We start from the raw sequence: 14,719 nt of genomic DNA, 5'->3' as shown, positions 1-14,719 counted from the left end.
AAAAAACATGATCTGAACAAACGCTAATAAGTTTTACGTAGCAGAAGACTTGAAAAATTAATACTGTTGCCTTTCCGCGGGACTCTGAGCTGCAAGGACAGCTGCTCTTTGACCTTCAGCAGACCTCAGAAACTAGAAATATTTATTTCAGGCTCCACCGGACTGACCACCGAGGTCAGGAATGGAAAGCACCTGTCAGGTGTTGCTGCGGGGGCTAACTGGCGACTTGTGGCTTGAGTAGTAGCCTCTACTCCCTACCGCCTTTTTGGGCGTTCAAACCACCGCTGGTGTCGAGCGCCCCCTACACGCGACACACGGAAACGGACGCTGTTGGTGCTCCTTTTCCTAGCCACGCTCCCGGGGGTGCACCCTGTGACTCTGAGCGGCGCGGGAGCTGGGACCCTGAAGTTTCTTCCCCTTCCCACCCCTGGGCCAAGTTCAGGATCACGAGTGCTCACATACGGCAGCTTAAAGTGGAAGGGGCCACTCGGTCCAGCTAGCGCGGAGGCCCAGGACGACCTGTCGCAAAGGCTGACGCTCAGTTTCTAGACCGCGCCGGTTGGGTGGGTGGGGGGCGGCCTACGGGGTCCCGGAAGGTAAGGGCGCATTTCCGGAAGACTTCTCCTGCAGCCAATCAGCGTTAAGACCTTCCTCCTTCACCGGAAGGCGCTGTCTCCCAGAGCAACCAACCAGACCGCTGTCTTCAGTTTGGTGGCGGGAAAAGGCCATGAGTAAAAGCCGGGCCGAGGCTGCGGCCGGAGGTAACGGCGGCGCCCGTAGGACGACACGGGAGGGGAGCGGGCGAGGGGTTTAGAGGTGACTCGGTCTCCCACCTCGTCTCTCGCAGCCCCCGGGATCATCCTGAGGTACCTGCAGGAACAAAACCGGCCCTACAGCGCGCAGGACGTATTCGGAAACCTGCAGAAGGAACATGGACTGGGCAAGGCGGTAAGACCCCGCTGAACTCCCTTTTCAGGCGTGGGTCCCCTTTTCCGTCACCAGCCCATGTCCTCTCATTGCTCCACTCTTCCCTCGGCCAGGCGGTGGTGAAGGCTCTGGATCAGTTGGCCCAGGAAGGCAAGATCAAAGAGAAGACGTACGGCAAGCAGAAAATTTATTTTGCCGATCAGGTGAGAACTCCAGCAGATTAGCCCCCACCTGAGAACCTGGCTGAGCGAATCAACTCCCAGCATTAACTAGTGTTGAGGCACCTCATAAAATTAGCCTAACCTGAGCCAGAAAAGGCTTCAGGCTTTTTTTTTTTTTACTTATTTTGGTTTTTCGAGACAGGGTTTCTCTGTAACAGTCCTGGCTGTCCTGGAACTCACTTTGTAGACCAGGCCGGCCTCGAACTCAGAGATTCGCCTTTCTCTGCCTCCCAAGTGCAGGGATTAAAGACGTGTGCCACCACTGCCCGGCTGGCCTCAGGCATTCCTAAATCATGGGCACACTGCCTGTGATCACACTTCACCAGTGTTCATTTGAGGTATGGACAAAAGACAGAAGACCCTGGCTTGTTACTGCTCCCAGCCTCCTTTCCGCTTGGGAACACTTATTGTTTCGTCTAGCCCCACCCTCTGCCCACAACCACAAACATCAAATTTGTATTCTTCCACCTAGATTTCTCTCTGGGTGCCTCTCAGATATTAAGCATCAGTATCAATATGGCCGAAGTAGAATGCTTGATCTCTGCCCCCCTCTCCGCCCGCCAAACTGGCTTTCTAGCATTCTTTTGTAAGAGAAACACTTTCCCCCAATTCTTGGTTTCTTTTACCTTGCATATCTGACATGTGTGGTTATTTACGAATTATATCCGATTCCCCCGACCTAACCCTTTTTTGGGGGGAGGGCAAAGGGTTGAGACTGAGTCTCACTATGTAGCCCAGGCTGGCCTCAAACTTGCTTTCTTGCCTCGGCCTCCTGAGTGCTGAGTTTATAAGTGTTTGTGTATTTACCAGGGTGGCTCAAGGTTTTCTTTATTGAATCTAACCTGTCTTCACGGCTCTCTATCAGACCCTCTTGGATATTGTAGCCAGAATGATCTATCTAAACACAAATTTGGCTGGTAAATGGCTGAGGGGCCTGGAGGTAGTTTTAGACTTTCTGAAGCATTTGTTCTCACTATTCAGCCCTGCCATTGTAAAACAAAAGTAGCCGTAGATGATGCAAAGGAACAGACATGGCTGCAAAATTTCATTTTACATGCGCGAGTTGAGCAATGGCTCCTGTTCTTCAGACTCACCTTGCTGAGTTTCCCGTCGCACTACATGGTCTGGCGTGCCCAACCTTTTCTAGCTACTCCCAGCATCAGCTGAGGAGGCTCTCGTTCATCCCCAGCGGCCCTCTTCTCGCAATATCTCCTAGAGAAGGAGCCTTTCCTTACACAGGACCCACTGAGCCTCTTCCACTGGAGATCTATCTGGTCCTCCACTTCAGAAGGCATGTTGCTTCATTCTTTTAGATGATGAGAGGTTTTATTGCTAAATGGAAATATATTTCTCATGTTGGTTTTTTTGTTTTGTTTTTCTTTTGAGACATGGTCTCTCTACATAGCCTTGGCTGTCCTGGAACTCACTATATAGTCCAGGCTGGCCTCAAACTCAGATTCACCTTCTGTGACTCCCTAGTACTGGGATTAAAGGCGTGGGCCGTCACACCCGCCCTTACACTCTGAGCCAACCTCAGGCTCCTGGGGACAGGCATTTCACCTTTTGTTTATCTTTGTGCCTCACACGAACTTGCTTGTATTTCTCCTCTTGGCTGGCAGGACCAGTTTGACGCAGTGAGTGATGCTGACCTCCACAGCCTGGATGCCAAAATTGCAGCCCTCACTGCCAAGGTGCAGAGCTTACAGCAAAGCTGCCGCCACATGGAGGCTGGTAAGACCAGAACCCCTTCCAGGATGCCACGGTTTGGAAGTCACAAATTGCTGACAATGGTTTCTTATCTGCAGCATCTTATTGCAGCTAGGAACCCCTTTACCAGGTGCCTACACTATTACATTGAAAGAAGTGCAGAATTACTTAAGGCTTTTGTGTACAAAAAGGCAAGAGAAGAAGCCACTTGGTTTCCCTGCCGCAGTATGAGCACGCCACATTTTATTTCCGCTTCTTTAATTACCTGTGTATCAGTCTGCCCAACTTTATATGCCACTGTTACTTTTAGGTGGAGAAGGAAAGAGAAATAGAAAACTATGCTGTAAGCTTTTTTCTTGAGCTTTTCCAGAATGTGGGGTCCTATTCTGGAGAGGTCCCAGAGCAAGATGGAAGCTGACCTCCCACCTCTGGGAAGCACCTGCTGAGCAAGACGGAATCCATTCCTCGCATGTCCCTGGTAACACTGGGGGTGTGTGGTTTCAGAGCTGAAGGAATTAACAAATACGCTGACCACTCCTGAGATGCAGAAAGAGATCCAGGAGTTAAAGAATGAATGTGCCCGTTATACAGAGAGGCTAAAGAACATCAAAGCAGCCACCAACCATATCACTCCAGAAGAGAAAGAGGAGGTGAGCGGGGAGGCTGGAGGCTGCCTGTGCAGGTCTGGAGTGAACATGAGGTGCACAGACGGCTGTGGTTCTTCCTTGCAGGTGTACAAAGACAGACAGAAGTATTGTAAAGAGTGGAGGAAGCGGAAGAGAATGGTGAGAGCTCCAAGGGTGGCTTTGGAGGTGCTGGGAAGTGACGATCACCAGGGACATTTCTGTACAAAAGGATCCAGCAGCAGCAGGCAGCACCCTGTGCTGCTTCTGCCCAACTGAAAGGGGCTTTCTTCCTTGTCAGACCACCGAGCTGTGTGATGCCATCCTTGAAGGATACCCCAAGAGCAAGAAACAGTTCTTTGTAAGTGACGCTTGCTCTTACTCCCCTGGGATCTTTGCCCAGAGGACTCCTTCATTCCTTTCCTTGCCCCACAGGAAGAAGTTGGGATAGAGACAGATGAAGATCATAATGTCACACTCCCAGACCCTTGAGGGGCCCTTGGTGGAGTCTGGGAGCAGATGTCCCGGGCTGGCTGCCTTGTTTAGGTGGCCTTATTGTTTTTGCTGGTCTTCACCTTTGAGTGGTGGGGAGGGAAGTACAAAGCTGGTAATCAGAAAGAGATGCTCATGTCCATTTTGTTGTCTGTATTACCGAGGCCTCCCCAAGGACTTAGAACAATCCTAAGGGAAATTATCTAGAATATTTATTGCAATATAATTAGATATAAAAATACTTAATTTCCTCTGGATTATCAAACCTCCCAGATGTCAAACCTGGGGAAGGCAACAGGGAACACCGGAGAAAAAAGTACAGAAAGGTTTTCATACACCCAACATTTGAGAACCCTAAGGCCTACCCCCCAGGTGACCCAAGTGTCTTCTGTAGCTATCCCCAAGTCCTAGGAGGAATGTAGGCCAACACTGGTGCTGGTACACAGTACACAGAGACGGCTGGGTGCTCTGGGGGGTCACTGGGAATTTGGGGAAAACTATAACAAAAGCACGCTGTTGGTGTTTAGAAAATAAATTCATATGTGTTATGCTGTGAGATGCCTGCCTTCGGAAGAGTGGCTGAACATGCGGGACAGCAGGACCCTGGGAACCCTACCCTGAGCTGGCTAGAAAGCCCTGGCTTTGCTCAGTGCTAACCACACAGCACCAGCCTAGGCACAGGTGGCCTTTCACCCTTCGTGGCCACAAGACTCTTTCTTCTTTTTCCCAAGTCAAAAACTGCCAAAATACTCCAACTTGAGCCAAGTGTTGCCCAAGAGACCAAGCAGAGGCAAACAATTTCCAAATTATATATAGAGATTGTGAGCATAAACCCGGCAGCTAGAGAAAGGGCTGAGGGGCCACGGCTTCTGTGAGGGTCCCTGAACAGGCTCTTGTTCTAGACACTTTTCCTGGGAAGGGGGAAGTTGGGTGGGTCCAACACTGGGCAATATAATAAATTAATGAGAGGCCTTCAGAGAACAGCCTCACTGAAGTGGGGCTGGGCAAACCAAACACCAAGTAGAAACCAGCTGACCGGTGTGAGGTGTTGCAGTCCAGTCTCAGGCCCAGCAGTTCCACAGCCAAACAGACCAAAGACCTCTGCCCTGCAGGTTTCCAGAAGCCATCAGTAGAGCTGGTTCTTCAACTGATGTAGGACTCCAATCACAATTTCTCGTAGAGTCTAGGAAAGAACAGTCAGGTGTCAGTGCAGACCTGTAAGATGCCTGCCTAGACCAAGTGTGCTCTTGAACAGGGCATTTCAAATAGTCACCTAAGGGCTGGACATAGAGCTTGGGGTATGGAAGCAAAGGAGGGCTGGGAGATGGCTCACAGTAAAGCCTCTAGCCATGTGAGCCTGGTGAGCCGAGTTCCAGCTCCCTGGAACGCACATAGAAGTGAAAGGAAAGATCTGACTAAAAAAAAAAAGTTGTCCTCCACCCTCTCCATATGTGCTGTGGGGGGGGGGGGGGGAGATGTCTCATTGGTTAAGAGTGCTTGCTGCTCTTGTAGAAGACCCAGGCCTTGTTCCCAGCACCCAAATGGTGACTCACAACCACCTACAACTCAGGTTGCAGGGGATCCAATGCCCTCTTTTGGCCTCTGGCACACACATATGATGCACACATACATGCAAACAACACACATGTACGTAAAATGTGTTTTGTTTTGTCTTTTCCCTGAGATGGAATGTTGTCTACTTTTAATTTTCAAATACTCCTACTCCTGAAACAAACATGGAGACAGATGAGTATGCCATCGGTATAACTGACATGGTAGATATGGGTGTTCCCTGGTACAGTCTTTAAAGTACTTCACAATCAAAGTGTTGAGAAACTTAAAAGGTAGAACTCTGAGAAAAAATAGGCCTCAAGAGCAGAAGATGGCACAATAAAAGCCCTGGGACTATAGGGAGGTGAGGGTGTCTAGAAACTTCCAGTAACTGCTACTGGCTTTTCCATACAGGACAACCAAGGAGTAGAGTGGCTAATGAGTTACCAGTGACGTGGGCCAAAGCTGGACCTGGCACTGAGTGCTCACATTATGGTTGCCAGATGAGACCTTCACTGGGTTAGGCAGCAAGGAGAAACAGAATACTAAACTTGTAGACACCCTGTAGAATCCCAAAGACAACTACACTGCTTTTCTAATGGTTTGGATCCGTTTGCTTGGAGGTAATAAGAGAGCCTCAGACCCCATGACCCCTGCTGCCACATACCTGTGGCTCACAGTGTTCCTCAATCCAGCTGAAGACACAAGCTGACAGCTCCTGGAAGCTGGCCACAGAGATAGAGGCATTGAAAGACTGGAATAGTGAGTCCATGATGCCTTGGAACACGTTGAACTTGACCTGGTCAGAGACCTGGTCCTCCCCCTCGTGAGGGTTGTCTTGATGTGCCTTCACAATCTGCTCATAGTTCCTGGAAGCAGGCAAGCAAGCAAAGCTGAGGTGCTACCACAGCTTCACCAACCTGAGAAGCATGAGATAGCCCAGTGGTCGCCCCAGAAGAGGATTCATAGAGCCCTTCGGGGATGCATTCAACAGCTAAACACTACTAAATCAAAACTGTGACTCCTGCAACCTACAAGTGCTTTTCTTTCTTTTTTGTTTTTCTGAGACAGGGTTTCTCTGGGTAGCCCTGGCTGTCCTGGAACTGTACAGACTAGGTTGGCTTCAAACTCAGATCCACAGATCCACCCACCTCTGCCTCCTGAGTGCTAGGATAAAGGCGTGCCCCACTGCCACCAGGCCCCTGACCGGTGTTTATTTCCTGTATGTCTGCTCTATGTAAAAGGCTGATGGGGACAGACAGCCCTGCCTTACAGCGACTACCTTGAGTCGGCATTGCCTGCATACATTCTCCGATACAGCCTTTTTTTTTGTTGTTTGTTTTTTTGTTTTTCGAGACAGGGTTTCTCTGTGGTTTTGGAGCCTGTCCTGGAACTAGCTCTTGTAGACCAGGCTGGTCTCGAACTCACAGAGATCCACCTGCCTCTGCCTCCCGAGTGCTGGGATTAAAGGCATGCACCACCACCGCCCGGCTCCGATACAGCCTTTAAACAGAGAAAGTGCACTGGGGTTGACTTGCACGCCCCTCAGTTCCCCACCCTTCTTACACTTTCATTATCTTCAGGGCTGTGACATCCTTGCGCAGTGTGGATACTTCCTCCTCCTGCTTTTTCTTCTCCTTGTGTAAAAACTGGATGTAGTCGATGGCTGGTCAAGAGAGGGTTGGGAACAGAGAGGAAGTCTGAACCAGGAAGATGGCTCATTTTGTTTCCCCTTCCCCTGGAAGTCAACTTGCCCAGCACAGCCACCACACCTGGGTCAGACCAGGTACCAGCCAGTCCTGGTCACTACTACTACCCCTGCCCTGTCGCCCTGGTCATACTCTTCTGTAGAACGATGGCTTTGCTGAGTTTCTGGGAGCCAATGGAGAAATCCTGCTGCTGGCAAGTAGGGACAATGGTCTGCAGATCATCGTAGCCTCTCTGTGGAAATGGCAGTGAGATGCGTTTCTTAACTCAGGGACAAGACAGACTAGCGCAAACTTGATACCAGTTCCATGCTTAGAAACTCAAAGCATAGAGGGCCGGAAGGAGGGGGTAGGGGCAATGGACTAGCCCTGCAGACTGCTGGGACTAAGCTCAGGGCAGGGTGAATAAGAACCACGCAGAGTCCTCCCTTGCTTCCTGGAATACAGGCCCCTAGTCACCTTGATAGCGTCCCTCCTCTTCTGCTCAGCTTGAGTGTGTGCACGCCGCCTCCGGTCTTTGTAGGACTCCTTGTAGGACTCTTGCTGATAGTCACTGTCCTCGTCATCTACGCTCAGATGGAGGCAGGGGAAGGTCATGCAGGGTCCACTGAGTCCAGTAAGCCCACCTACCCCTAGTTTAAGAACCTGCTGCCCAGAGATGGCAAATGGAAGAACCTAGTGTCTTAGATGAACGATAGTGAGGTGAGGCTCGGCACTGCTCCAGCCGCCCCACGTGGACTGTGGCGCTCCCTATTAGGAAGGATACTAAGATGATGGCATAGCTGCGTTTCCCCGCGTGTGTGTGCGAAGTGTGTTGCTGCCTACCTGTGTTGGGGACGGAAGAGGCACTGGTGGAACCGATGCTATTAGCTCTGGACACTACACTCCCCTTGTGGGTGCTTTCTACAAAAAGCCCTGGAAAAAAGAGGCCTCAATCACTAAGAAGTGGGGAACATGACTAGGCCCTCGGTCACCAATGGGCACAATGGCTTCAAATGCTAACCTCTCCCCACCAACTCCAAAGTCAGCCACCACAGGCCACCCATTTCATGCTGCAAGCTCCTGTCTCTAGTGTCAACACTGCCCACAGGCCTAATTCCTGGCTCACACAGGGGCACCTGGATGAAATGAACACGCCCAGCTGTCACTGTTTCCATCATTTCCCGTTATAGAGCAGAGAAACCAGGTGTGACCCATGGTTGCTTCCTGCTTATCCTCCAGCTCCTCCCTCACTTCTCAATCCAGGGCCTTGGCGCAGTGACAGTGGACTGTGCTCAGGTGTGGCTGGCAAGACCACAAAGATCTACAGAGCTGAAACAGGTCATTCCTGACGCGAAGACAGTGGAGAAGCCACTCACCAGGGTCCAGGCTGTTGTCACTGTAGGCATACTCGACCTGCAGCATCAAGCAACGGAGAAGCCTGTCAGACCTTTGCCTCTTGGGAAAGGCACGCGCAATCCGCGGATGCACGCATCACGGATGCGGGGACCGCTGAATGGTTCTCCCAAGGCGAGCCTGGCTAGGCCGCAGGGGCGCCGCCCCCTCTGTATGACCCCTGCCGTTCCCGCCCCACCTCCCAGGCACGTCCCCCTTGTTCCCGCACACACGCCTCATTTGTCTCCCCACCTTGGCATACGCCGGGTGAGAGCTGTCTTCTCTGCAGCCCCGGGGCCCGGACAGCAGGGGAGACTCTGGGGATAGTTGGGGAGCCCCGCGTCTTCCGGACCCCCTACGTGCACGAGCCCGACCCGCCCTCCCCTCGCAGGCGTGCGCGTCCGCGGAGCTTGCCTTGACCCAGGGGTCCTCCGGAGAGGCGCCCGGCTCCGTCATCGTGGACCTACCGAACCGGAAACGAGCCTGCGGACTGGCCCCCAGCCTCCAGGAAGAGGCGAGGCTCAATCACGTGATCCAGCCCACCAATCTGCAACCGTGGGCATGGGCAGGGCGAAAGCGCAGCGCTTGCGCGGCTCCAGTTATTAAACGCCTGCTGGCGGTGGCCACACCTGACCAATTCGCGTTCTTAATGCAGGCAGTGTCAGCCCTCGTGGGTCCTGCTTGCCTCCAAATGAGAATCTAGAATGGAGGCAATTTTCTGTTCAATGGAGCTCTCAAAAAAGATTGTTAAAAGGGCTAGAAGTGTACTAGTTTGGGGGAGAGCCCCAAACCCGCGAGAGCCCCAGCACTGCTCACAAAAAAGCGTCTAAACAGTGAGACATCATGTACGCACGCGCACAGCTGATCGGGCTGGCAACCACAGCAGGGTCAAGAACTTCCCCTATGTCACATGATCAGATCCAATGGGAGCACAATGCCACCCCACACCCGGCTGGTGTCTGATGCAGCGCTTGTGTAATTAAACCTTCTGTAAAGGGGCCTTTGAAGTCAGGCTTATTGGCAGAACAGTAGAAAAATCTAACATACTCAAAAGCACATCGCTCGTCACTGATAGGCCTCAAAGGCTGCGCTCAACAATCCCTGGCTTCCAGCTCAGGCCTTGCCCCTGAATTTGGAGCTTAAATATCCAAAGATACCTAGAGGCACTGCAGCAGGAAGGAGAAACCACACAGGCAGCATTGGAAACAGCTTTAATTCGGTGACTGGGTCCAGTGTTTCAGCACGACCCATCAACAGTGGGCAGACATCACACATCCGCCACTGAAGAGGGAACAGAACCCTAGAGGGGACTGCTCCCCCATTTAGCTATGTCCTGCTGGCCAAATTCCAGCATCTAGGCAGACTTCCAGGCTTCTCTCTGTGTCCTGCACAGCTAAGCTAGAAGCCTCTTAAGCCTGCCATAGGGCGAACATGGAGGCCCCCACTCCTCCTCACCACTGGATGTTAGTCTGGGGGGGGGGGCAGTTTGGTGCCACAGAAAATTCGCTGTCAGTTCTTGGTCTGATGGGTCTTAGGGAGGCGCTTCTGTAGAAGAGTCCAGGCTTTTTCCACCTTTGGCCAGTCCAGAATGGTAGAAGAAAAGACGGGGTCAGGAGGATGACCACTGGACCTTCCCTCCCCACAACTTCCCTTTGCACCAACCTGTCGCTGCGTGACACGTGGGTCCCACAAGGTGCTCAGAACCACATGGCTCTGCTCCACCAGCTGCTGCCCGCTCATCTGGCTCTGCAGCCGGCTTTGAGCAGCTTCTTCGCTCAGTCCATCCCTCTCTACAATGCGTCGTACAGCCTGGGCACAGAGGGCACACCGATCAGGAAGGACCTCAGCTCAGTCTACTGGATCACAGCAGGAGACTACCTGCAGTGAGCTCAGACGGGGTAGAGTGGGGTCCAGATACCTCGGTCTCGGGGATGACAATGGTCCACACCTCGTGTACCATATTCTGCCAGCCGGCTTCCAGCAGCATGGCGGCATCAATCACACATACCGTCTTTCCTGTGGGGAAGCCCTAGTCACTGCCAGCAGCACCTTGACACTTGCTACCGCATGGGGCCACAGAAGACTCCACGTAATTTCCCCACTCTGGCCGCTACCGTCATCCCGCCCACTCACCCTGAGCCACAGCCAAATCCATCTCTTCTCGAGCCAGCTTCGCGATAACTGGCCACATAATATCTGTGAGGATCTTCAGCTGCTTCTGGGGAGGGGGACAGAGAGCGGGCAGAGGTTAGCGTCCCTGAGGAGGTGGGGGCTGGGAGCAGATGAGCAGAAACAGACTTCCTGTGCCAGATTCGGGAACCGAGGGTTCCGCCGGTTGGCAGCAGCTGCGTGTTTACCTTGTTGCCGAACACCCGGCTGCCCAGGATCTTCCTATTGATGGTGCCATCTTTATGGAGAATATCTGGGTGACAGAAAGACGGCTAAGTACAGAGGCCGGCCCATCTTCTTACCTTCGTCCACCTCCACCCCTCCACAGCCAGTACCTGTTCCAAAGGCCTCCACCACAGGCTGGTAGGCAGGGCCCCCAGGAGCATAGGCCCGATGGCCCAGATGGTCACTGTCAATGACATATGCACCCAGTTTCTTCAACCGCTGGGCTACTGAGCTTTTCCCAGAGCCGCTGATGCCCGTCAGCCCGAGCACATAGAGCCCTGACGGGATCTCTGGCCTCTGCTGCAGACAGGTAAGCGGGAACCTCAGTTACCAGGGAGTTCAGGCTCCCACTTCCCACGGACGGCCTGTTTCTACCCTCCAGCCTTTCCAACATGCACATTCGGTGAGGAGTTAGGGAAGGCAGACTTACGTTTGGAGCCTGAAGCAGGTTTCCCAGAATCCGCTGCCGGAAGCTGGAGGAGCTGACCTTATCCTCTTCGTTTTCACTGTGACTTTGGTCCTTCAGCAGCTGGATCTGGTATAAGGCAAGTTCCTCCTTGCCCTGAGGTGAGGCGGGGTAAGAGAAAAGACGAGACTCTGGAGGCCCCAGCTGCCCTCTTCCTCCACCTCCACAGGCAAGATCCTTCCGGCTTCCTCCACCCCGAACCCTCCCTTCCTGGCCCTGGGGCCACAGTACTTCCAACAGGCCTTCCCGTCCCATTCCCTCTGCCAGTCTCCTTCAGGGGTTACATTCTCAAGGCGGAAGCGGTTGACGGCCATCCCCCCACGGTAGGTCTCCTCGCTGACCACCAGGAACTCCAAGGTGGGGTCAGACCCAGCAGGCCCATAAGGGTCCAGCAGGGGGACGATATCAAAAGTCAGGGAGGGCTTGACGTCCACCAGGAACTCACTCAGATGGTCCACACGCTCTGCATAAGGCTGGAGCAGCTCAGGGAGTACCTTGCCTGGAGAAGGAGCCGAGAGCAACCGTGAGATCTTCCCATTGAGGCAGACAGATGCACGGGCACACTTGGGGAAGAATGCCCCTAGGCACTGAGATATCCCCAAGCAGTGGCAGCGAGAAAGGGTGAAACTGGGAGTTTGGGGGGAGGGGGACAAAGGGGAGGAAACAAACAAGCAGCACAGACACTGCAGGGGCTGGCATGTACCCAGAAAACGGGCCACCAAGAAATGACCACAGAGACGAAGCGGTGCCAGTAGGTATCAGCTAGGTGGGGAACTCCGAGAGCTACCCACTCTTAGCGCCCCCTCGCTGTCCGTGGCACCACTAGGTCACCTAAACTCATCTCCCAAACATTTTCAGTGTTTCAGAGCTGATCACTAGGAGAACCATAAAGGGCAAATTCCTTGGTTCCCATCTGGGGAGTTCTGACTTCAGTAAAGATGACTGAACCGCACACTAAGAATGCCACATGTATTCATCAGAAGTCCCAGAGCAGTAACAGTGCCAGGTGTTGTGGCATTTTGGAAGGGTGAGAGGTGGCCCTACCCTTCCTTGATCTTGGCACTGGGGGGGAGCCAAGAAAATTTAACGGGGCCGGGCGTTGGTGGCGCACACCTTTAATCCCAGCACTTGGGAGGCAGAGGCAGGCGGATCTCTGTAAGTTCGAGGCCAGCCTGGTCTACAAGAGCTAGTGCCAGGACAGGCTCCAAAGCTACAGAGAAACCCTGTCTCGAAAAACCAAAAAAAAAAAAAAAAAAAAAATTTAACGGGTGTCCTCCATTGCCCTATTCCGGGGTCCACTCACTCTTCAACAGATCTTTGTCTGCTACTCCCACCACAAGCTGCTCCTGGGCCAGTACACATGCAACACTGAGCAACACTTTGTGGGCATTGTGCAAGCGGTCAAAAGTGCCACCCACGGCCCCACGGTGGTAGCCACGCACAGGCTGCTTTGGAGATCTGGCAACCGGGGAAGCTGGCCTTATGGTGGAGGGTAAGGGGACATCCGGGGACTCCACAGGCAGCTCTCCAGTTCCATAATCCGGGTACAGCAAGATAGAGGACAACTGCGAACTGCAGCTGTAACAACTGGTGGCATAGCGCTCTAGCTGTTGTTTAACAGGGTTGTACTGGCTCCCATCCAGGGTCTGGAAGTCCGTAAGTATTACTTCTGGAGGGTGGGCCAGATTCTGGACCGAGGGCAGAACAGGGAGGAAACTGCTCTTGGTCTGGATATTGGTCAGTAGAATTCTGACGTCCAGGTGCCTGAGCAGGTCGGCGCCGCTGTAGAGGTGCGTGATGAAATCCAGAACTTCAAAAGTGGCCTGCACAGGGCTGGCCTGGGGCTGGGCGGGGCCCCCCAGGTCCATGCCCGGTTGCAGGTGCACATAGAGGGTGTGATTGACCAGGCGGGCCGCCGAGGTCAGAATGGGCGGCAGGCGTGGGGCCAGGGTGGCCAGCGGCGTTGTCAGCACCAGGAGGCCAGAGCGGAATACGGCCATGCTGCCCAGGCCTGCAGACAGGGAGACGAAGCGAGAGTGACTAGCTGGGCTGAGGACGAGGGCTGCAGGGGAACTCGGATGCAGGAGGAGGGACCTTGAGCAGGGCTAGGGACCTTGAGCAGGGCTGGGGACCGTTCGCTGACGAGGGCTGCAGGGGAACTCGGATGCAGGAGGGACCTGGAGCAGGGCTGGGGACCGTTCGCTGATAGAAACTGGAATCCTGGCAGGGGGAACCGGCCGGGAACCCCTGAGTCATGGGGGCTGGGGCTTCAGGAATCCTAGTCCCTCTGGTTAAACTGAACCGGCATCTGCGAAGACTCGAATACGGGGACTAGAGGGGACGCTGTGGCTCGGGCCGCTTCCCTACTCACTGAGTTCTTGGGATTCTGCTTCTACTTACACCGCCGCGGAGGCGTCCTAGGCTGCGGCCCGGAAGCACTACCCTCAGATCTCAGAGCGCGGAGCTACGGGAACCCGAAGCAGTCAAACGGTGCAACTCCGAGGTTGTGGCAGAATTCTCGAGAAGACCTCTGGGGAGGGGCGCGTCGGGGCGGGGCTGGGCGCAGAGGCTTCGGGGTTGCGCGGAACCCTGGCACCGGATTCTCTTGGAACTGGCAGGAAGCGGGCAGAGCGAGCTGCAAAGCCCGTTTTGCGGATTCCCGTTGACCTTTGCTTCCCTTAGCTTGCTAAGAGACCGTGACAAAGCCAGGACCCCTCCCAGCGTCCCTTCTCAATGAGAGAGACAGGGAGAGTGGGGTCGCGTTGCTGTGCTTGCTCCGGGCCAGCGTTCCCAGGGATGTTGCTGGACATCCATTTCACATAAGGGAAACGGGGCTTTTGAGTGTTTTGGAACACTTGGGGGCGGGTCTCGTGGCTTCCTAGAACTCTCGTTTGCAGGGAGAGGCAAGAAAGCGATCTCTGCTGTTAGGTCAGTAACGCTGCGGGGGCAATCTTTGACCTGGGAAAAGGGAGACCTAGGGGTGAGGATACCCGGCGAAGTTAACGAGGGCTGGAAAACCATGAGGGCTAGAGAGTCGAGTTGGTAGTCAAGAGTGTGGAGGGGAAGCCAGATGTAAACAGAAAACATCTCAGGTAAATCATCCACGGAGATCGCAAAAAGGAGAGCAACCCAGCCTCAAGATTCCTAAAAGAGCCTAGCGTTGATCTGCGATCCCAGCTTTGATCCCAGAAGGATCGCTGCAAGTTCAAAATCAGCCTGAGTTACAAAGCAAGGCTGTGAACGTGGTAGGAGCTGTAG

At 53.5% G+C, this 14,719-nt stretch overlaps 3 protein-coding genes across 8 annotated transcripts; 1 reads left to right on the top strand and 2 right to left on the bottom strand.

Moving 5' to 3' along the window:
* The first annotated feature begins 618 nt into the window (after window positions 1-618).
* On the top strand, window positions 619-4,039 carry LOC121442477 (PSMC3 interacting protein). Of its 2 annotated transcripts, XM_041644067.1 has the most exons (9): window positions 619-761; window positions 848-948; window positions 1,041-1,130; window positions 2,768-2,879; window positions 3,226-3,333; window positions 3,447-3,505; window positions 3,587-3,640; window positions 3,780-3,839; window positions 3,914-4,039. In XM_041644067.1, exons 1-9 carry the CDS (start codon window positions 728-730, stop codon window positions 3,968-3,970), a joined length of 675 nt encoding a protein of 224 aa, XP_041500001.1. In that variant the 5' UTR covers window positions 619-727; the 3' UTR covers window positions 3,971-4,039. The 2 variants fall into 2 exon arrangements, with proteins under 2 accessions (XP_041500001.1, XP_041500002.1); XM_041644068.1 differs by lacking the exon at window positions 3,226-3,333 and having other exon boundaries at window positions 3,360-3,505.
* A 724-nt stretch (window positions 4,040-4,763) lies between these two features.
* Window positions 4,764-9,125, bottom strand: Mlx (MAX dimerization protein MLX). 3 transcript variants are annotated; one of them, XM_041644065.1, is made up of 8 exons: window positions 9,016-9,125; window positions 8,586-8,622; window positions 8,053-8,142; window positions 7,687-7,793; window positions 7,363-7,462; window positions 7,088-7,187; window positions 6,189-6,390; window positions 4,764-5,153 (listed from the first exon to the last, which is right to left on the bottom strand). In XM_041644065.1, exons 1-8 carry the CDS (start codon window positions 9,055-9,057, stop codon window positions 5,097-5,099), a joined length of 735 nt encoding a protein of 244 aa, XP_041499999.1. In that variant the 5' UTR covers window positions 9,058-9,125; the 3' UTR covers window positions 4,764-5,096. The 3 variants fall into 3 exon arrangements, with proteins under 3 accessions (XP_041499999.1, XP_041499998.1, XP_041500000.1); XM_041644064.1 differs by having other exon boundaries at window positions 8,854-9,057; XM_041644066.1 differs by lacking the exon at window positions 8,053-8,142.
* A 672-nt stretch (window positions 9,126-9,797) lies between these two features.
* Window positions 9,798-13,985, bottom strand: Coasy (Coenzyme A synthase). Of its 3 annotated transcripts, none has more exons than XM_041643964.1 (10): window positions 13,862-13,985; window positions 12,765-13,472; window positions 11,746-11,960; window positions 11,426-11,557; window positions 11,106-11,295; window positions 10,959-11,023; window positions 10,735-10,819; window positions 10,520-10,617; window positions 10,264-10,410; window positions 9,798-10,173 (listed from the first exon to the last, which is right to left on the bottom strand). In XM_041643964.1, exons 2-10 carry the CDS (start codon window positions 13,459-13,461, stop codon window positions 10,111-10,113), a joined length of 1,692 nt encoding a protein of 563 aa, XP_041499898.1. In that variant the 5' UTR covers window positions 13,462-13,472; window positions 13,862-13,985; the 3' UTR covers window positions 9,798-10,110. The 3 variants fall into 3 exon arrangements, with proteins under 3 accessions (XP_041499898.1, XP_041499900.1, XP_041499899.1); XM_041643966.1 differs by having other exon boundaries at window positions 11,106-11,292; XM_041643965.1 differs by lacking the exon at window positions 13,862-13,985 and adding an exon at window positions 13,833-13,856.
* Window positions 13,986-14,719: the final 734 nt, after the last annotated feature.

Source organism: Microtus oregoni, unplaced genomic scaffold (genome assembly GCF_018167655.1).
Source record: "Microtus oregoni isolate MIOR12 unplaced genomic scaffold, Mior012 000091F_ref0000469, whole genome shotgun sequence".
NCBI lineage: Eukaryota > Metazoa > Chordata > Mammalia > Rodentia > Cricetidae > Microtus > Microtus oregoni.
Note: the sequence above shows the minus strand (reverse complement) of the source record. Positions and strands in the feature narration are given on the sequence as shown.